Source organism: Larus michahellis, chromosome 14 (assembly GCF_964199755.1).
Source record: "Larus michahellis chromosome 14, bLarMic1.1, whole genome shotgun sequence".
NCBI classification, from domain to species: domain Eukaryota; kingdom Metazoa; phylum Chordata; class Aves; order Charadriiformes; family Laridae; genus Larus; species Larus michahellis.
In genome coordinates this window covers 13,209,618-13,230,671 of record NC_133909.1, presented here as the reverse complement: position 1 = coordinate 13,230,671, position 21,054 = coordinate 13,209,618, and the positions used below count along the sequence as shown (strand labels likewise).

Here is a 21,054-nt window from a genome sequence, read left to right as displayed (position 1 = left end):
GCCAACAGTAACCATTCCATGACACTGACCAAATTAATTTGGGGCTTGTCACGTGTGGTAAGCGCATGAGAAGTCACCGGTAGAGGGAGGTGCAACTCTGGGAATCCAGCGGCTCGTATGGAAATAACCGCTGCAGCGCGCAGGCAGAGTGAGTTAAATCCTTTCTCATCTATTCTCTGTCCACAACAGTAAAAAGGTCTGTAAGGCTACCAACGTCAAGAAATGTGCTTGAGACTGTCCAAAACCTTGCTTTTGTGACAGCTGGAGATGGACGGACGTGGCTGAATTGCAAATCGAGAGGGGCTAAAGGAGTGTTGTCTGGGGCTTTGGGTTATTTTTTGGGTTGGTTGGGTTTGTGTGGGGTGTTTTGCTAACCTTTGTGTCTGCAGAACATTGGAGGAATCTCTTTGCTAAGTAGAAACACTCCAAACTTCCTCAAACGTGCAAATGAATAGAACAGGCACCTGTAGGGACATACTCAAAATTAGAGCCACAGCCTCTCCCGTGGCTTTGCAGTGTGGAGACAGGTGAATTGGAGAACTATTGTGGAGCTGAATTAAGCGTCAATACAGTCCCCTGCAAAAAATGACAGCTGTGGCCAAACGAGCTTTGTTCCTTCCTTGCCTGATCCAGGCACTTGCTGTCAGTGTCACCGAGTTCCCTTTAGGTTGGGCAAAATTCCAGCCCAGGAGAAAAGGAGCCAGCGGAAGGTGCAGCAGCTCGTTGAGAACCTGTTAACTGCTGCCTGACCGCGCTTCTGCTGTGGTTTTAGGATTCTCCTCTGAAAGGTCTGCAGTGCTGTAGGTGGTTTTTTTGTTTAACTCAAAGGTTAGTTTAGAATAAGCTTTAGTAGATTGGCTGTGGGTTTTCTTTATATTTTTTTTTTCCTTAAGGATGATGAATTATCAACAAAGTTCTCAGCTGCTTTCCCTACGCTGCCAAAAAAGCTCAGTGCGCTTGTTCTTCAGCAGTTAAAGGAAAAAAGCTATTAAAGAGAACTTCAGTAGTCAAGTTGTTCTTGAGCCTCGCCGCTGGGAGGCAAGGGGAAAACTGCACATTAAAAGATCTATGCTAACTGCCCCCGTCTTTTTTTAGTCTCCAGTTCCTACTGCATCTCCTCAAAGCGCAGAGAGCTGGGGGGCCGGGGGACCATTTCTGTCTTCTAGGGAATTCTGACAACTTCAGTGATTTTTAAGCTATGAGAAGAGGACCTGAGATAGATCTCCCTGCCTTGGCAAAATGTTTTCACCAGAAGTGGATGGCTTCTTGATTTGTGAATACAGTGCTATGCCTGTGAGCTGTTTGGTCTGGTGTTTTTTTCCCCCCTTGGGATCAAAGGCAATCCATACCTGCCTTTCTCCTATCACCCAGACCGGCTCTTCAGCTCACCAGGCAGGTAAACGCAGAAGTGGTTTTACTGCCCTGTGAGCCAGCGGGCTTTTGAGCGACGTGCACAGACCAAAGCGGGTCGATCGCTGTCTGTTGAAGACACCGGGGGACAACGGACACCCCTGATGGTGAACACTGGGCAGATGCTCTTCAGGCCGACCACGCTGCATCACCGGGCTATCTCGGCTCAGCGGCAGGTACTGCCCTTGTGAAGCAAGATTGCTCTTTTCTCACATACGCAGTCTTGATTACAGAACAGAGACTTAGTAAGAGGAAAAGGGTCTTGGCATCTCTTTATTCAAGCCTCATCCTTGGGTCTAGTTTGTGTCCTTCACTGGCCAGACTGAGAGGCCGTGCAGGTTGAGCAAACCAATGGCCATGCCTTCCCCCGCCCTCCCAAGGGCATGGCCAACTGCAGAGCGGGAGATCGCTGCTCTTCCACCAGAGAGCTGGTATTTGGGGTGTAAAGGTCTGCTGCAGTCAGACCACAACTTACCAACACACTGGCCAAGCGCAGACACTTTGGTTGAGTGCCCAGCATAGATGCCCAGTGTGATTCTTGAAGATCTTCTGAAGACTTTCCCCTCTCGGTCTCCCCAGCATTTGTAGATGGAATTTACCAGCTTTTAAACTTGCCACTTGGCTTGCAGGGGTCTTCCCTACCTCTGAGCATGAGTTAAGGACTGTTTAAGTGGTCAGCTTCGCTCTGTCGGGCGCGGGAGCCTCGGGTGGCGTGGTGTCGTTGGTCACCACCTTGGCTTCTCCATACGTGTCTACGCATTTCTTCACAGCTTTCAGGATAAGCTGTAACCGTCTGTCTAAAGCCAAGAGATGGGGCTCGGTGAGGACTGGTGCCAGGGGGTCCTGCAGGAGGGATTCCCTCATCACATCGCTGAGCCGATATTCGGGCTCAGCCAAGAGCTGGAGTCGTAATAGCGTCGTCCTCTTTATTCTGGGGAAAAAAAAGAAATCAGACACCTTAATGCGAACTTCTTGCAGCACGTTGGCAAGAACCAGCTGTCTGAGCCCCTGGGCGCTAGGGGAAGGAGGGAGGGCAAAGATGGGTGAAGATACGTGACAAAGAAATTTGGAACAACAGCTTTCTCTTTCTGAAGCAAAAGAATACTTTTTGCAGGAAGCTCTGCTTCTTCCTTTGTTTTTCCAGACTGCAGAGTATTTGTACTGCAGATTTCTGCCATCAGAGAGAAAAACATGATAGAAGTTCTCAGTAATGAGTCTTTTTCCTCTGAGTCAGAGATGACCCAGTTCCCCAGATCACTGCCCGGTGGTGCCATGTTCCAAGGGTGACATTTATGGGATGGGGACAAAGGGGGAGGTAAAAGGAAGAGGCATGAATGACAAAAAATATCTTATGTCAAAACTCTGAGCAAAAAGAGGCTTTAAAAGTGATTTAACTGTGACTTTTCACCTTGAGAGGTACTGAGATGTAAATATTATTTCCTTTTGAGAGAAAGTGGGAAGAAAAGCTGTAATCCTGGAACACAACTCAGTATTCTGAAATCATTTGTTTAATCCTCAGCAAAAGTGTTTTGGCTTCAGCATCTCTAATACTGAAATTAATCAGCGGCTTTAATTATTGCCCTTTAAATTTTGTAAATGAAGTAGTTTGTGTTCGTGGAGCCGTTCCTCTCTAGCTGAGCTGAAATTTCCAGATGGAATAAGGTGTAGTCAGAAACATTTTAACCAGCTCCAGAATTTGCCTTTGTGCGTCTGTTGTTTACCCAGGGCAGCGACTGGGACCAGTGCTCTGGCTCTCCGCAGCCCCGGGAGGACACGTGCTGCTCAGATGTCTGGTGAAAGGCTTGAGCTGCTGCCGTGCCTGTACGAGCACTCCCTGAATGGCGCCGGGTGCGGGCACCGCTCCAGAGCAGCCAAGCGAGGTGCGTGTCTTTGGTCAGCGATGCCCATCGCGTGGCAGAAGGGAGCTGTGTCCAGCTCTGGGGCCTCAGCACAAGAAGGACACGGACCTGCTGGAGCGGGGCCAGAGGAGGCCCCGGAGATGATCCAAGGGCTGGAGCCCCTCTGCTGTGGGGACAGGCTGAGAGAGCTGGGGGGGTTCAGCCTGGAGAAGAGAAGGCTCCGGGGAGACCTTCCAGTCCCGACAGGGGCTCCAGGAAAGCTGGGGAGGGACTCGGGATCAGGGAGGGGAGCCATGGGACGAGGGGGAACGGTTTTAAACTGCAAGAGGGGAGATTGAGATGAGATACTTATGAAGAAATTGTTTGCTGTGAGGGTGGTGAGCCCCTGGCCCAGGTTGCCCAGAGAAGCTGTGGCTGCCCCATCCCTGGAGGGGTTCAAGGCCAGGTTGGACGGGGCTTGGAGCAACCTGGGCTGGTGGGAGGTGTCCCTGCCCAGGGCAGGGGGTGGCACTGGGTGGCCTTTAAGGTCCCTTCCAAGCCCAAACCATTCTATGATTCTATGACCATCTCTTCCTGCATGGCTGTATTTGTGCCGTTCACTGGACTGGGAGCAATGCAGGGAGAGGAGAGCAGCAGACTCCAACGTGTGGGACAAGGACTGGTGCGGGAGCTGTGAAAGGTAGTTAAAAAGACTTAGATCTGCTGGAAGCCAAACTTGGCGAAGAACTCAGCTGGGCAGGAGATGGAGGTGTTTACCAGGGAAGGGAGCAGCCCGTGGTTTGAGGGGGTCCCTCTTGTCCGGAGCGGCTGGAGGACTTTGTTCCTGCGTAGGTGTACGGGGCTTGGCTTCACGTAGGAACAGGGAGGTGCCTCGGTGGGCTGAGTCCGGCTGCTTGGTCAGGGCAGGCTGAAATCTGTGGCCTCTGCGCTTGCTCAAAGAAACTTTTTTTATTTCCTTTCCGAGGGTTTTTGGATGCTCCTCCACTCGGAATGGATTGGCTGTTGTGGGAAATGAGGTTTTGTGTGTCTCCCTCGGGCAGCGTGAGTTGCTTTTCCACTCTTCTTGGCCCTAGTTGGCTTATTACAAGGTGTGACTTGCAGGTCTTCTTACTGCGGTCTTTTACAAAGAGAACTAAATTAAGAGCAGCTTCTGGGAAGTGGATCTGGAAGAATAGGAAGGATCTGACCTGTGGATCTTACTGTATACAGGTCAAAGTAAGAGGTAGAGTTAATTTAAACCGCACAAAATAGGGAGTTTGTGAGAAGGATTCACTGCAGGGCTGCAATTATAAATGAAGAGACCCACTGGGTGCAAACAGCAGTTCTTAAAATTAGATCCCGTACTAGGAGCAGACGGGGCGGGAGCGCGGTTAAGCACCCCGAGGCTGAGATGGAGCAGGTACAGCGAGGAAATAGGTTACGCATCTCCGAAAGAGAAACCGCAGGGAAGAGCAGTTTTTTCTGTCTCTTAAATTTAACTTTCGGCTGATGATTTATGTGAATTAACAAAGGGAGAAGATAGCATTCAAATAGTAAAATTTATGAGCTTCTGCTTAACGCCGTGGGAGGAAGAAACCTGATTAGCTGTATTAAAGTTCTACCAGGCTTCTGGATGGAGATGTCGGAGCTTCACGTCAGACGATCGGGGCTGATAAAGCCTCGTGCCGATGGACTGGGAAACGCTAGGAGAGACTTCTGGAAGGGTTTGATCCAATGGACGGTGTCTCCTGGTCTGTCAGTGAAAGCTTTTACGCTTGCAAGGCCTTTCAGCGTCAACGGGAAAGTATTCGGGCAGGACAGTTTTTTGACACCACAGCAGGCTGCAGCACAACAGAGCTTAAAACTCTAACTAGTATAAAAGCTTAATCCCTGTTTCTGGGACAACTTGTGATTCCCGTGCTCCGGTGCCTGGCCTGCACCCTTGGCTGGGATTAGAGGGGTCCTCCCTTCCCTGGATGGAGCCAGGCCTGGGTGACTTGCAGCAGCGGGCGCTGCCCGTCCCTTACGCTGCGAACACCGACGTGTCTGGGAGGCAAGGTGAAGCTGGCACTTACATGCAACACTGGGAGAGCGGGGCCAGGATGGAGGTTTCGTCATGGGAATGCCGCCCGAACCTGGGGGGGTGAGCAGAGAGCGCGGAGCTTTAGTGCCTGCCCGCCACCTTCCCCCCCCCGCCACGTCCTCCCCCATGTCCTCCCCCAGCCTCACCCTCTGGCGTTGTCCAGATGCAAGAGGAAGCCGTCGTCCCCAAACTTGGTGAACATTTCATAGTGGTGACGGTCCATGTTCCCTGGTAAAGGGCAGACAGAGGAACAGAGTTTCCCTTGCGTGTGAACAAGTAATTTTCTAAACTATCCTACGTTTTCTTTCAGATCTGCGCGAAACGCTCGTTGCTGTGCTGGAAGTGTCTAAGATGCTCGGAGGTGCTGCTTTCGTCTTGCTGGGCCCCCTGGGTGGGGGCGGGCTTGGGGGCTCCCCCTTGCCTGCGCATCAGGAGGGGTTGTGCTGTCTCCGGAGCGGGAGGGAGGGCTTTGAGAAACACCGTGGCGCGGCAGGGCAGGCAGACTGGTGCTGACGGCCCCCATGGAGGGAAGGAACGTTATTTCCCCCTTCATCATACCTATTAGGAAGTCAAATATGGCCATGTCAACGATGTTAAGCAGCCGGTTGCCGTTGCTGTAGGGGTAGATCTCCCTCACCGTGTTGCAGTAGAGCGGATTCACTTCCCACCTGCAGGAGATGGAGGAGAAGGGGGAGATGCAATCAGTGTCCCAACAGCACCCCAAAGCTGGCCTTCCGTGTGGAGATGGAGAGGAGGAGGAGGACTTAAATCTCTCCTTGTGCACGCAGGAGACTGGCAGTCAGCCCCAGTCAACGCCCAAGCATCAAGAGTTATTAGATGAATTACGGGCGATCTCTGAGCCTTAGCCTTCCTCTGCCTGGACGTACCATTTCTGTACCTATGTCTGTGTGTCCGTACCCTGCTCATTCTCCTTCCCATGCTCTCCCTGCGAGGCAGATATGAGAAGCAGCATCATTTACCCACTTACTCCTCTTTTCCATCAAACGAGTAGGAGCGGATCCATGGGTTTGGGATGGAGAGTCGTGGCGCCAGGTTGAGGGATGGCAGGAAGGCGGAGAGGGACCCTTCCAGGAGGTGAGGGTTCCCACACACCGCGTACTCCGTCTTGCACATGTACGGGCACTTGGCAAAGAAGCAAATGTTGCTGGCTGGGAGGAGAAGAGAGAGGAGAACCGGAGAAAGGAGCTACGATCCGCAGGAGACTGCAAGGTAGCCTGGACTGACCTCTTCCCCATCGCATGACAGTGACTGCGTATATCGTGCCTTATGTACCCACATCATGGACGTGAAACTGCCAAATCGTGGACAATACCTGGATTTTGGTCGATGGACAGACATGATCCCACGCTAGGGGAACGGATGGGGAAAACTGGGCAGGCGAGTAGATCCGGCAGATGATTCCAGCTCAGGGACACCTCTACTGTAACGGTGTCTTTGTGCATGTTTCACCCAATAATTTAATTTCTGTTCAACAGCACAAGTGCTGCTGCCCCCTTCTGCATGCAGACCCTGCCCTGCCACCCACCATGGACCAACGCGTCCAACCCCAGCTGGCGGCAGCCAAGCGCTTGCCTACCTGGTGAGACGAAGAAGACGCTCTGCAGGATCTCGTTCTTGGTGACCTCCAGGATCTCCTTGGTGACGTTGATCAACCTCCCAACCGTGGGTGGCACCCTCCGGAAATCCAGGATCCTGCACAAAAGGGACAGTGGCTCAGAGCCTGCGGTGCAAAGGGACATTACTGCATGGGATGCCAACGTGGGACGGCAGACGCTGCCCTCCTCCCTTCCGATGGTAAACCAGGGGCCTTTTGATGACTGCACCCCCATCGATTATTTTTTTTTCTTTTCTCCCAGCTTCTTTCTAGCAAATAGCTAGATTTTACCCTCTGGATCAAAATGTGTCCAAGTTCAGATTTTGCTATTTTAATAGCTGCTGCCTGCAACAATCTGGATATTCTCCAGGATTCACGTCTTCTCCCTAACCGGTTTCTCCCATCCCCTCGCACGCAAGCTGGGTCCTTGGGGAGGCCCTTCAGGCCCTTCTACAATGTTGGGTTTGACATGGAGCAAAGACGCGTTGAACCTGGTACAAGGCGGCTGAGACAGCGGGAGGCGAGGAGGGATCAGCCCCACTCGGAGGCGCTCATGCCCGGCTGATTCATCTCAAATATTCTTAAAAAAAAATCAGGGCCTGGGGCAGAAAGGCATTTATAGGAGAGAGTGGAAAGCCGCTGTTGATTGCTGAGTCAGTAGCACGGGGTGAACCAGCTAATGCTGTGCTTTGCTCCTGGGGTAATGCCCTCTGCTTCTGAGAACCAGGCACAAAACAGGATTTAGCCTGTTACTTATTGAGCAATGTTTAAAGAAAAAAAAAAACAACAAAAACAGAAACCCAACGTTTGCTTTCATGTAGCATCTTTCAGCTCTCAAAACCACAAAGCACTTCAGAAAAGCGGCCCAGCCTCATTTTTCTGGTGCTGGAGCTGGGACGCGGCGAGGTGAGCTGATGGTAGGTGAGTCAAGCAGAGTCACTGGGGTGACGCAGGGGCAGAGCTGGAAAGGGAATTCGGCTCTCCTCCTTCCCTCCCGCAGAGCTTCAGCTACAGGACCTAGTCTAGTACTTATCAGTTGGGCTTGGGAGCCGGAGACCCCCATCCACCATCATCATCGGGGACCCCTTCCCCTTGATGTTCAATGCTCAGCCCACCGAGGGGGTGGAGGCTGCTGCCCTCCTCTTCTAAGGGTATTTTTGATTTTATTAAATACAAAGCCTGCTGGGAAGAGGTGCCAGGTTAATTGCTCATTAGCTGAGGGCTCGAAACCGCATCACTGCGGTTTATCTCAATCCAAAACGCGCCTTGATTGCTGATCGAGCGCGTGACTCCCTCAGCGGGAGGGGAGCCAGGCTGCGCCCGGAGCTCATCTTTGCCCCTCGATGCACGGGAGGGACCACGCGCGTGTGGCCGTGTGACGAATACCCGACCAGCCTGCAACCTGCGCTGCACCTGCCAGCCAAGAGGTCAAGGTGAAGCTGACTCCTGGGCTTCAGGTAGGAGCCAGAGCCACCCCGTCCCCAGGTCGCGCAGCGCCTCCCAAATGGGTGCTGCAAAGCCATCGCTTCTCCAAGGCCAAGCAGCTCCGCAGGGCGCAGCGCGGCTTTTCTCCTGCCCGAGCTCTCCCTGGGCAGAGGACTGGGTGCTGGCAGCCGCAGGAGGCAGGTCCCTACCTGTCCAGGTGGAAGGCAGCGATCTCCGCGTTGTGCCGCTGGAAGTCAACGAAGTAGAAAAAGTCCTCGGGAGTCTCTTCCTCGCGTTTCTGCCTGGGAGAGAGCAAGGGGGTTAATCTAACCCGGCAGGGCAGGGCTGGACACAAAGTGGTGGTGGCACAAGGACAGTGTACCTAGGGACATCTGGTGTGCTTGGGGACAGCAGTGGTGGCCACGCTGGCGCCAGGGCCACCGGGCAGAGCTGCTGCGCCTGGTGGCCAGGCCAGGACCCAAAGCTCCTGGTGCTGAGCTGGGACCAACCCGCCGGGCCGGGGAGCAGCGCTTGCACCCTGTCTCGGTGTCGGGTGGGCGAGGGAGGCAGAAGGGCAGACTTGGGGCTTTAAAACTTTTTGTGCCAGGGTTTAGACCCACTCAGGAGAGCATCAGGGGATGCTGGAGGCCATGCTGCCCTTCTCAGGTCCCCGTGGGAGGCAGGGAAGAGCTCAGGTTTGATGCTCTCCTATCCTTGAGACAGTAACACCAGCAGCTCCTCATTTCATCTCATTTTCTGGCTCCGTCACTCAGTGCCCCAATATGTGTAGCACGTGAATTTGCGCGTTCAGCTGTGTGTCACCGGCAAGCCCACAGGCATTGCTGAGCCCCTGGATGCTTTCCTCCTCCGGGACCTGCCCGACACTGGGCAGAGATGGATAGAAACCAGCGGGAGAGGAGCTGGCTGCTTTCTGGATGAGCAAACCATCGCCGTCGGCGTGCTGCCAGCTGCCCTGCCTGGGCACAGAAAGTAAAGTGAGGGGCAATAAACGTAAAGAGTCCCACGGGGGTAGAAATAAATGCAGAAGCGATTTAAAACTCCTCTTTGAGGTGACCGGGGCTGATGGCTATTTCTTAGAAATACTCTGGGGAACCCAAGGAGAAACACGGTAAAACACACAGTCAGCGGGGAAGAGGAGGAAACGGGCAGTCCCTAACGGGAGAACAAGTGTCCCGAGGTCCTTCGCCGCCTGGCACCTATGAACCGAGACATTTCCAACGTCAATAAGCAGTGTGGGAACATCGGTGTTTACCCACGCGCGGCTCTGGGACGCTGCAAGCAGCCAATAATAATTAAAACTTTTCAGCTGTCAAGGTAGGTGAGCGCAGGAGAGGACAGACGCGTGGCTGTCCTTGCCGAGGATGCACGTACTCCTTGGCTCGTGGCTCCGCGGGGCAGAGGGGGCTCGGGGGGGGCTCTGCCAGAGCGCCTTACCTCATGGGCTTGAACATGGCTTTCCCAAAGTCCTGGAACCGGAGGACCAGCTTCAGGTGCACGCCGCTGGGCTTCACGACTTGGGGAGGAAACAGGCCGTTAGCCACCAGCCGCCCGGGCGCGGGGTGCAGCACCGGTAACGCGCTCGGATGCCATTCGGCTTTCTGCCCCGGCGAGCGCATCCCAGCGCTCCTTCCAGCTCCTCTCACCTCCCCTCCGCTTCTGCGGCCTTTTTTCCTCCCTCTCCCCTGCGCTGGAGATTTCCCTCCAGCGCTTCTCCTAGCAACCATCTGCTACGTCCTCTTGGGGACATTTTCCTCCCCCCAGTAGAAACCAGTGGCATACTGGTCTCCGGGCACCCACATCCCAGCCTCTGCTGGGGCGGCGGGGTTTAATTGGAGGGAGAAGGGCTTGGCATTGCCTGGGTTTATGTTTCAAATGCCGCGGCTGGGATGGAGGAGGTGGGGACTGGGCTCAGCCGAAGCGATGGGGTGGGAGGGGAGAGCGGGACCCGGCGCATGGCACTCACTCTGGCTGCAGTCGCAGGCCCCCAGCAGCGCCTTCTCGTCCTGGCTGTAGTCTGCAGGGGCAGGAGGAGGGTGAGACCCCGACGGGCTGGGTCTCCTGCTGCTGACCCCCCTCCCAGCACGGGGCACGCAGGGGAGCCCTCACCCCCGCAGCCCCAGCGCCATCGGTGCACGGCGAGGGGTGCAGACCCCACGGGGGGCTGAGGCAGCTTGTCGGGAATAAACTGCCATGCAACGGGTCCCCGGCATGGCTGGCACCAACACACGCCGCACTAAGGGCTACAGCCGGGTCGTTCCTCCCGTCTCAAGGTAAGGGCATGGCAACTGCCCAGCACAAAACCTGCCGGGAAGCCGGCACAGGGCTCAGAGCTTCCTCCGGTGAGCAACAGCCCCCAGCTTGCTTGCAAAAGTGACTTAGGGGGCTGGAGGCCCCTAGCCCCGATGGCTCCCAATGTCTCCGTCCCCATCCCCGTGGCGGCAGGGTGCTTACCGGCACTGACAGTGGTGAGGTCCTGCATGTCCCGGAGGAGCCTGTTGACGGTGGGGCTGGAGCGTGGGTAGAGCCCGTCCCGGGTGATGCCCAGGTGGAACTGGAGCCAACTGGCCTCCGGCCGGAGCGGGAGCAGGGCCGCCGGCGAGGTCAGGTTCAGCTCCTCCCTGTAAAGCTTGTGTCTCCTGGAAGAGAGCAGTGACGAGGATGAGCCACGGGATGGAAACCCGTACTGCTCCGAGCCCAGAGGCTGTCGGGGAATGGGGAGGGTGCCGGGGAGCAGAGCTGGGGGACACGGGGTGGGTAAGGACTCCGGGTGCTACCCGAGGGGAAACTGAGGCAGGGAGCGATGACTGAGACGGTCAAAGGTCTCACGAGTTGTGCCGCCTTCTTCCCTCTGCAAAGCCCTGGGAAAGCAGCCTCAAACAGGAACGCGAGGGACTCTGTAGCCTTTTCCTCGCCCCATCAGGACCCGCAGAGGTGTCAGGGCAGGGCTGGAGCTAAACCACATCTCCAGCAACACAGGAGCTGCCCTGTGTGATGGATGAAGTGCTTCCCGGAGGGACTGCAGGCTCCAGGCAAGACTTAGGGAGGGGACGTGATGTGACAGCCGATAACTTGAGTCTTGTTTGCTCAGCGAGATGTCCGGAGAGCCTGGGAGAACAACAGGGTCTTTTCCAAGCGAGCCTCCGCAGAGGACTGTCTTTACGGTCATTGCATCTCTGACAGAGTTTTTTCCTGAAGCCAGAGGTCCCAGGCAGGGAAAGAAGAATTCACCATGTTAGAGCCACAAATTGCCTCCGTGACCAGAGTCACAGCCCTCGCTCCGGCGAGCAGGGATGCGGCGAGGCCGTCCAGCAGCATCCTGCCCATCACCTCTTAAAGGCAAGGTTGAACCCGGATCTCTTTCAGCAGGTGGAGTCAAAGTGGTCTCCCAGGTTCCATAATAAACCCAAAACGTCTCCCCACTTGATCATCGTTTTCCTTAACTTTGAGACCTCTACAGCTGGGACCCACGCTTTGCTAAACTGCAATCGAAAGGTCACTTATTCCACCCGGCGGAGGACAGAGAGTTAGTTTCTCATTAACGCCGGCCGAGCCATGTACGGAGCAGCCGGTCCTGATAAAGGGAAAAAGAAGTTCAGTTTGCACTGGAAGTGCCAAGATACGGGGCGGGGGGGGGTTATACAGGGGGCTGATAACGAGCGGGGCATTAACTGAGGCTGGGATGGAGCGGCTGGAGAGAGGGAGGTGCCTCGCGCCTCGCTAGAGCTAATCCCGACCCCCAGCAAAGCGCGCTCTGGGAAATACAGAAGATGAAAGGCAACTTTTCCCTGCCTGCCTTTGGTTTTTCCTGATTTTTTTAGTTTTTGTTCGATGCAAAGAAAACTAAAGCCGGTGAGGATAGGGAGGGCAGGTGCCTGCGTTTTTCCGGCTCCAAAGGATGAAGAGGCGCAGGGGGAGGGGGGAGCATCCCGTGGGCTCTGCCGGGGTTTGCCACGCTCGTGGTGGTGGCTGCAGCAAACGGGTGCTGACCCTGCACCGAGGCACTCACTGGCCAAGGAGCTGGCACTGGTGGCCAGAAAGGGCTCATGGACATTGCCGGGTTTTTTTGCTTCCTTGCTCAGACCAGCAGGAAAACGTTGGGTTTTGGTTGGCTTTTTTTCCGTCATCCTTTCCCGTGTGAGCAGGCTAAACGGTGTGGTTAGTCCGGTCTGACCGTGAGCAAGGGGTGAACCTTCCTGGTGGTGAGAGACATGTTTCAGTGATGTCCTGGGAGAAATCCAGGCAAGGGCGAGCCCGGGAGTATCCGCAGGTCAGAGCAGCCCGTCCCCTCTCCCCATTTGTTTGCCTTTCAGTTGGATCGGGTCAGCTGCGGCGCGAAGCCCACGGGAGTCAGGGAGAGAAGCGTCGGAGCGTTTCTCTCTCATCCGGCTCTTTGCTCAGGCCGCCTGTGCAGGAGGCAGAAGCTGCCCCTGGGCTGGGAGGAGGCGGACACGGGTCCGTGCTAAGACTCGCCGGCAGGTTTGGCTGGCAGCCGCGCACAAAGATGTGGCCGTGGGATGCCGTCGGCTCCGGTGGACATGCCTCGACCTTCCATCCCGCTGCTGTGCACCGTGTCTTGTGTGGGCAAGTCTTCAAGGCCCAACCTGAACCCCCCTCCGCAGCCAGGGTTAAGACCCCTGTGCAATGTAAAGACCCCAGTGCGATTTAGCAGAACGACTCAGGATTTTTCCCTAGGGAAGCTGCCCAAATATTTTACCATATTTGCTCTCTCCTTATGGAGACACACAGGCTGTTATCCCCGAGGTGGCAGTGAGCAATACATTACTGACGGGGAAAAAAAATGCAGCGGTTAAGCAAGGGGAGGCAATTCCCAGCCGGCGGCTGCTTCCAGCCCAGCGCCCGCAGAGTCCCTGCCCTGGGCGAGCCCCTTCCCAGCCTTTTAAAATCATAATACAGCTCCCTCTGCCTCCCTGCTTCCTTCAGGATTCCTAAAATATTTCCCTGTAAGAACAGAGCTCTGCAAAAAGACGCAATGATATAAAAACCGTGTTAATTTCTAATTTGCTATAAATAGCCCCAGGATTGCCCCAGCTTGCTGCCGGGCTGTGAGGGGCATGGCCTGGGGTGACGCTGGGCACAGGCCACCGGTGTCCGCTGGCCCCGTGCCTCCCCCGGCACCCAGCCTGTTACAGAGTTCGGAGTTATGAAGCTGCTCCTTCAAGGATAAAAATAAGCTTCGGAGTTTTTAAGGGTTTTTGTTGTTGTTTTTTTTTTGGTTTTGAAGAGGTGTGGATTTTTATTTTTTTTTGCTGTTTCCTTCCTGCAGCTCCATCAGTCTCTCCAGCTGGTTCTGCATCCTGCAATCAAACTCCCGGTCCCAGCTGAAGTGCCGGGGAAAAGCACGGGGCCGGGCAGCAGCCAGCGCAGAGCGAGCGCCGCGGAGGTAGGACACGCGCTCCTGCGCTCCCCTGGCCACGGGGATCCGAAACGGGCCCTGTCCTGGGGCCACTGGGAGAGTCCCAGTCCAACTGATGTCCATCTGGCCGCAGAAATGAAGACACGGATGCCGTGCTGTAGGTACGGGGTTAAGCCACCTCTTGTTCCACTCAAGAGGAGCATCCTGCCACCCTGAAAGCCGCTTTATCAGCGGCCAGACCCACGCGCGATGCAGAAATGTGCCGCCACCCAGGCAAGCCGAGGAGAGGGTGGCCCATGGACACTCAGCTGTGACCCTCTTCTGCCCGGTACTGGATGTGGTCGCACCTCGGGGAGAGACGGGGGAGACCTCGCTCCCGCAGCACGATCTTCAGTCCTCAACAACGGCAGGAGCTTCGCTAAACCCATGGATTGGGAGAGAAAGTTCCTGGGTCCCGAGGATGACGCTGGGGTTCGCTCTCGGCAATTACAGGGATGGCTCTTTCACTGGTCACGTCGGAGAGGGCCCAGGCTCTGCTGTGTGTCTGGCGAGGCAGGAATTCCTCCATGCCCACAACAAATTAACGGTCTTACAAAATGCATCAGCCCCAGAAAGTGCCATCTTATTATACATTCAATTTTATATCCAATTTGCAGCGCCAACGGCAGGAGAGGTCGTGTCACCTCGGCCTGTGCGTGCTCTCTGAAGGCTTTACCCGCTTATGAGCATCACATATTTTATTTCAAAGTGACTGAGGAATAATCAATACTCTTCTGCCTCCCTTCTCCTTCCCGGAGGTGCAAAGTGAAGTCAATCAAGGGCAAATGGCACCACAGCTTTCTTCCTGGCCACACCATAACCAAACCTCGGAACAAAAGGTAACGTGCAGCCGCAGTTTCGTCGCAAATAGCACATTTAAACAACGCGGTAAATAAAGTCAGGGAATGCAGATTTCTTATCAAATAGCAAGGACTGTCCCGCAGGTGAGGCTGGTGTGGATGTAAGGCCAGTGCTGCTGCCAGTGCTTGGCACTGGGTGCTCAGAGCTTCTGGGGGTGCTCAAGAAGCCATCAGCCACGTGCCGGGAGCTGCTTTCATTCAAATCCCCCATCCCCACCCGGCTTTTGCTTGGGAAGCATCTGTCTTGCTGCCGAAATCCTGATGTCTCCAGGCGACATTGCTCCGCTCTGAGAAGGTGCACCCAGGGCTGTCCCGTGGCACAGCCCGGCCATGGCCCACGTCCCGACACCCAAACCCACCGCCCACGGACCTCAAGTGATGTGAAGAAGGATCCGACCTGCTCCAGACTGACTCGGGCAAGGGGCGACCCTCGCAGGGGTGACCCACAGCCCAGCACACGGGGTGGCTCCAGGCCATGGGGGTCATTCTTTGGTTCCTTCCATTATCGCTTCCCATCGCCTCCTCCTGCGAGTTGCACCTGAAACTGGGACTGGGTGAGTCCCACAGCAAGAAGAGGAATACGCATCCAAGTGGAGAAAGCGGGAGCTTGGAAATCCTGCCCGCGCGGCTCAGCAAACCTCACATGGGTGGCGGGAGGAGCAGGAGCCGGGTCTGACGCTGGAAACCAAACCTGGGCAGCAGGGAAGTGCCAGCACAGGGACCTCTGAGCTGGTCCCCAGGAGACGCTGCTGTCCCTTTGCAGGCTGGCACCCCCCCCATCCCATGAAGGGGTCAGCGAGGCGATGCTGGGAGCTCGGCGTTCTGGGAGCCTCTGCGCAGAAACACCACCGTGACCTGCTCTGGCACCGCATCATCGTGGCCGTCCCTGTTGGATCTGAGTTTGTGCATGAAGGTAGAAGCTGGTGGGGTGCCGGGAAGAGGTGGGAGACACTGGGGGACGCTGGCTGTTTCCAGCTTGGCCACAGCCCTGCTGCAAGGGGGGGTAGATCGGGGGTTCAGGGGCCTCGGGGTGCAAAGCCTCAGTGGTCGGAATAGGCACAGGCGGCTGATGCTCAGAGCTGGTGCTGTGGGTCACTGTCCCCACCGGCGCAGAGGCCGTGGGGGTTAGTGACAGTCCAGGAGATAGGGGAGTTTTTCTGCAACTGTTGCTGGGGCTGGGAGAGGCAGCACGGAGCGGGTTCTGCGCTGGGCGGCCCTTTCTCTCCAGAGGTAAAGGCTCTGCATCTTTTCTTGCAGAGAAGTCAGCAGAAGGAACAGGAGAGGGGCTGAACGGCGGGCCAGCACCCCAACACTGCTCTTGTGGATGAGAGGAGACCCGTGCATTTGCATGGAGGCAGACACAGCCGTGCAGGGCTCGGCCTGGGGGACTGTGGCTGCTGGAGCCTGGGGGGCGCTGGTTGTCACCCACCCCGAGGGCTGCTGGACGCAGGGAACCAGCTTTGGGGTTCAGCGCCTGGGGGCCGGCTCTCCTTCTGCCCCAAGCCAAAAAGGCGACACAGAGCAAAGGAGGCGCTTTGCCACCGGGTGGACCCGGCTCGCAGGGTCTCACCCCGTGCCCCAGTAGCCACCATTCCCCTTCCCTGGGGTCTTGCAGCAGAGCAGGAGGCACTCCAGGAAGCCCCCTCTACTCAGCCCTGCCTGTCCATGGGGTGGTGGGGAGGACAGTGGGGCAGAGAGCCGGGAAGCGGGGCACAAGCCAGTCTGGGGATGTCAGGGGGTACCTGGGGGGTGCGTGCCCAGCCTGGGGGTGCTGAAGCTGGGGTGCCTGGCAGAGCTGCCCAGAAAGGGGGTGCCTGTGGGGTACCTGTGCAGGGGGTGCGGGGAGGGGTGCCCAGGAGATGCCTGTGCAGGGGGTGCCCTGTGCGTACCTGCGCTTGGGATGCTTGTGCAGTGGGTGCCCGTGCAGGGGGTGCCTGAAAGAGGGGGTGCCCAGCGTGTACCTGAGCTTGGGATGCTTGTGCAGGGGTGCCTGGGGGGTGCCCATGCAGGGAACGCCCGGGGAGGGGGTGCCCAGGAGATGCTCATGCGTGGGGTGCCCGGGGGTTGCCCATGCGAGGGGTGCCTGGGGAGGGGGTGCCCGGGAGATACCCATGCAGGGGCTACCGGCGCTCAGGATGGTTGTGCAGGGGGTGCCCGCGCAGGGAATATCCGGGCAGAGGGTGCCCAGGAGACGCCCGGGGAGGGGGTGCCCGGGCAGGGGGTGCCGCGGCGGCGGGACGCACCTGTTCCAGCGAGCCGCCTTCCGCCGGTAGTAGCGCAGGGCTTCGCGGGCGCCCAGCAGCGGCTCGGCGGGGCCCGGCGGGGCGGCGGGGCGGTAGAGCGGGTGGGCGAAGAGGCGCCGCAGCGCGGAGGCTGCGCGGGCGCGGGGCGGCGGGGCGGCGGTGGCGGGCGGGCGGCGGTGGCGGCAGGGACAGCCCGGGGACCCCGCCGCCAGCTCCCGCCGCGCCCGCGGCCAGAGGTGGAAGTAGAGATCGGCCGCCAGCAGCGCCCCGAGCAGCAGGAGAACGGCCGGGCGGTCCCGGCGCGGCCCCGGCATGGCCGGTGCGGGGAACCGGGAGCCGCGGGCAGGGACAGCGCCGGCGGCGGGGAGCAGCCGCCGCCGCCGCCTCCCGGGGCAGGGCGCACGGGGGAGCTCGAGCGGCGGAGCCGGGGGGTGCGGGCACCTCGGGGCGGGGACCGGGCAGGGCGCTCGGGGGCCGGGGCGGGGGAGCGGGGACCGGCCGGGATGGGGGGGGGGGGCTCCGGGCGGAGGCTGCCCCGGAGACCGAGCCCAGCCGCCCCCCGAGCTCTGCCGCCCGCCCCTCCGCGGCGGCTGGGGCACCTGGAGCCGCCCGGCTCCCCTCCGCTTCGCCCCGGGCAGGCTGCAGCTCCCCCCCCCGCCAGCCCCCGCGCCTGCCCCCACCCCTCGGCTCCTCTAGTGGCTTTGCCCCTTCTCCCGGGGGCGGAGAGTCCAGCCGGCCAAAAGCTTTGGCAGGAGCCGGGAGGTGGCGAGTGTCGCCGGTGCGGGGGACCCGGGAAGTGTTGGAGTCGGGGACGAGGTGCCTGGGCAGCGCTGGGTGTCTGCGGGCAGAGCCCCGCTGGGCTCCGGCTCCGGAGCTGGGCTTGCAGCCCCGCTGCGGTGCTTTTCGGCACATGCTTCAGGCTCTGCTTTACTTTTCTGAGTTACTGAAAAAAAAAAAATATTAGTGGAGGAAACTCCCCCCCTGCAGTTTGCTGGGAGAGGTTTGGCGGTGGGGGTGAGCTTGGGCTGAGACCCATCGAGCTCATCACAGGAGAGCCGTGCGTGTAGTGGAGAGCCCAGCAAGGTTGAGGCCAAGGGAGGGAAATGGAGGAGAAACCGGCTGTAAACAAAGGGAGCATGACTGGACTACCCTGGCTCCGGCACTCTGCGTAGGGGAGAGCAAAAAATAAACTGCAGAAAAGAGGGAAAAGTCAATTATGTTTTCAGCTGGCTGCAGCGGAGTTTGGTTTTGCATGCAGCTCTGGGAAGTGTGCTGGGATCGGGGGGTTTGAGCTGTGCCAACAGGCATCAGTGGAGCTGTTGGCTGAGCATCTGTCCCGGATCTTGGGATGCACCCTTTGCTGGAGAGATGGTCCCCTGGGCTGGCCTGGGTGGTGGCTGGAGCGGCCTGGGGCAGGTCTGTCCCCTCGCTCGCTTGATCTTTGGGAGGCAGAGGTTAGTTTGTCCTCTCATTTAGAAACACAATTTCAAAATTGCTCCAGCTTCTGATATTTGAAGAATTTGGGTTTAAGGTTTGGGAGGCTTGCTCTAAGGCTTTTTTTTCTGTAATATCAAGTTTTATGTGTTTTCCACAGTACGTCAGGAATATTGTAAGCACAGACTGCAGCTGGTGCTTCTACGGGCCGTCGAGGACTGATGGGAGCAAATGATGGGGGACACCGGCTGTGCGCACACCTCTGTGCCCCGTGGGGGCGAAATTGTTGTAATAATTACGCTTGGATTCCTTTATGCTCTAAGCCAGACACGAGGCACGAAGAGGGGAAATTTTAGGGTCCTGTCTATATTGGAAAGGCCCTGGGGGGCGCGGGGTGGGCAGGGGCTCAGCTCAGAGGCGCTGGGTCTGCAGGACGGGAATGCACCCTCTGGCCTTAGCGCTGATCCTCCTTATAGGAAAGGAGAGAAGAAGCTTTCAGGGCATAAAATGGGGCGTAAAGAGGGGAAAAACGGCGGCCAGCTCTCTGGCCACGTTGTGTGCAGGGCCACCCGGGCATCAGCCCTTCCACGGGCCAGGCGCCTTGGCAGCTTCCCCAAAGCAGCAGCATCATAAACCCAATAATAAGCAACGGCCTGGACTAACAATAGAATAATAGGATTCTTTTTTTTTTTTTTTTTTTTTTTTAAAATTTAAAAAGGATGAGATTACCCAGCTGAAGTTAACAAACTCTGGAATTCAACAAACCCAGATGAACCACCAGGAGTAAACGCTGCTCCGTGGCCGTCAGCCCTCTGAAGGGCACTCAATGACTCACTTTAAACTTAAAAAGCAACTTTTGACAAACACTCCATCAAAAAACTGGCTAATACTTGTTTTGCTCTTAATCCTCCCTGAGCTGTTTCCCCATTGCTAATCTCTCCCAGATACCATTATTAAATCTTTCCTGGTTTGCAACGCTAATTCTGAACAAACGCACCAGGAACAAACCATCAGCTGGGCCTGTGTCTTTCTGTTATTTGCATGCTCCGCAGGAAAATCATTTCGTTTTTAATGAGACTAATTAAAAAGAAACAAAAAATAACAAATCGGTCCTATTCATCTGTAATAAATTGAAGCGCTGTGGTCCTTCCCCAGGCGTTAGTGACTGCCAGCTCCTAACACGCTGGAAGGGAAATCTCTCTTCTCGTTGTTATTTAGAACATCTCGGGGTGTTCCAGGAATGCCAGTACTACCTGGGCTTTGCCGGCACGGCCACCAGCCACTCCGCAGTGGGAGCAGGAGGATCCCACTGGAGGTCATCTCCATCCCACACATGTCCCTCAGCATCTCTCCGTGTTCTGGTTTCTTGGCTCGGTGCTGTGTGTGCCGCCATGGGAAGGTAAGCACCAATTCATAGACTCATAGAATGGTTAGAGTTGGAAGGGACCTTAAAGGCCACCCAGTGCCACCCCCTGCCCTGGGCAGGGACACCTCCCACCAGCCCAGGTTGCTCCAAGCCCCGTCCAACCTGGCCTTGAACCCCTCCAGGGATGGGGCAGCCACAGCTTCTCTGGGCAGCCTGGGCCAGGGGCTCACCACCCTCACAGCAAACAATTTCTTCATTAGTATCTCATCTAAATCTCCCCTCTTGCGGTTTAAAACCGTTCCCCCTCGTCCCATGGCTCCCCTCCCTGATCCCGAGTCCCTCCCCAGCTTTCCTGGAGCCCCTTTCGGGACTGGAAGGGGCTGGAAGGTCTCCCCGGAGCCTTCTCTTCTCCAGGCTGAACCCCCCCAGCTCTCTCAGCCTGTCCCCACAGCAGAGGGGCTCCAGCCCTTGGATCATCTCCGGGGCCTCCTCTGGCCCCGCTCCAGCAGGTCCGTGTCCTTCTTGTGCTGAGGCCCCAGAGCTGGACACAGTGCTCCAGGTGGGGTCTCCCCCGAGCAGAGCAGAGGGGGAGAATCACCTCCCTCGCGCCCCTGCCCACGCTGCTGGGGGTGCAGCCCGGGCTGTGGGGGGTTCTGGGCTGCCAGCGCACATTCCCACCCCGAGACTCCGCAGGGCCCAGCCGAGTAGATTGGAACGGGGGGGACACGGTCCTAAAATTAACCTGCAAAAACCACTTTGATAGGACGCTGACAGCTAAAGCGGAATCAAATTATCCTTTGGAATTACCATGAGATAATTGGCCTCATTTACTATTTTAAGATGGAAAAAAAAAAAAAAAAAAGCTTCCTCTTCCAGACAACTGCAATGGAGAAATACTCAGGCGTAGATGATGTCCCAAAACTTATCATTAAAGCTTTAAATAAATGTGTGATGACATCTTGCGTTAAAAAAGGCTTCCTTTGTGTTTCAGATTGGAACCAGCCAGGTCATTTTCAAAGTCATTTTTTAATAAAGAAAAGATACTCCTCTTGTTCTCCCAGACACGCATCTTAAAATATTTGGAGATGTAAGTATGTAATTTGAATTCTTTCACACAGTATTAATTTAAAAATCATCTTCCTTAGAGACGCCTCTTACTTGCCAAAAGGTAAATGCCTCTGTCTGCTGCTTTTTGTCTTTTTTACTCTACTTGAAATGCTACAGAACTGACCCAGACCCACCCTGCGGATTATAGAGTTTGTAAAAGGGAGAAGGCGATGAGAACGATCCCTTTCTCGCTCTCTCATTAATTACAAGGATTAAATGCCAAGGCAGCTTCACAACAT

General features: G+C 56.5%; 1 protein-coding gene and 1 long non-coding RNA gene across 2 annotated transcripts; both read right to left on the bottom strand.

Moving 5' to 3' along the window:
- Window positions 1-1,656: 1,656 nt before the first annotated feature.
- FAM20A (FAM20A golgi associated secretory pathway pseudokinase) lies at window positions 1,657-17,540 on the bottom strand. The gene is made up of 11 exons (XM_074607441.1): window positions 16,909-17,540; window positions 10,844-11,028; window positions 10,356-10,406; window positions 9,827-9,905; window positions 8,581-8,673; window positions 6,929-7,044; window positions 6,320-6,500; window positions 5,890-5,999; window positions 5,478-5,559; window positions 5,324-5,383; window positions 1,657-2,341 (listed from the first exon to the last, which is right to left on the bottom strand). The coding sequence occupies exons 1-11, from the start codon at window positions 17,220-17,222 to the stop codon at window positions 2,077-2,079; spliced, it is 1,536 nt and encodes a 511-aa protein (XP_074463542.1). The 5' UTR covers window positions 17,223-17,540; the 3' UTR covers window positions 1,657-2,076.
- LOC141751123 (uncharacterized) lies at window positions 2,901-5,317 on the bottom strand. Its single transcript, XR_012589865.1, has 2 exons — window positions 4,026-5,317; window positions 2,901-3,939 (listed from the first exon to the last, which is right to left on the bottom strand). It is a non-coding gene; the product is annotated as an uncharacterized LOC141751123 (long non-coding RNA).
- Window positions 17,541-21,054: the final 3,514 nt, after the last annotated feature.

Bases quoted from the DNA above. Each gene is read 5' to 3' on its own strand.
- FAM20A (XM_074607441.1), bottom strand. From the start codon at position 17,222: ATGCCGGGGCCGCGCCGGGACCGCCCGGCCGTTCTCCTGCTGCTCGGG. The intron at 9,906-10,355 runs GTGAGTGCCATG...TTCCTCCCCAAG, and splicing joins GGCCTGCGACTGCAGCCAGA to TCGTGAAGCCCAGCGGCGTG. The intron at 8,674-9,826 runs GTAAGGCGCTCT...GCTCTCTCCCAG, and splicing joins GCCATGTTCAAGCCCATGAG to GCAGAAACGCGAGGAAGAGA.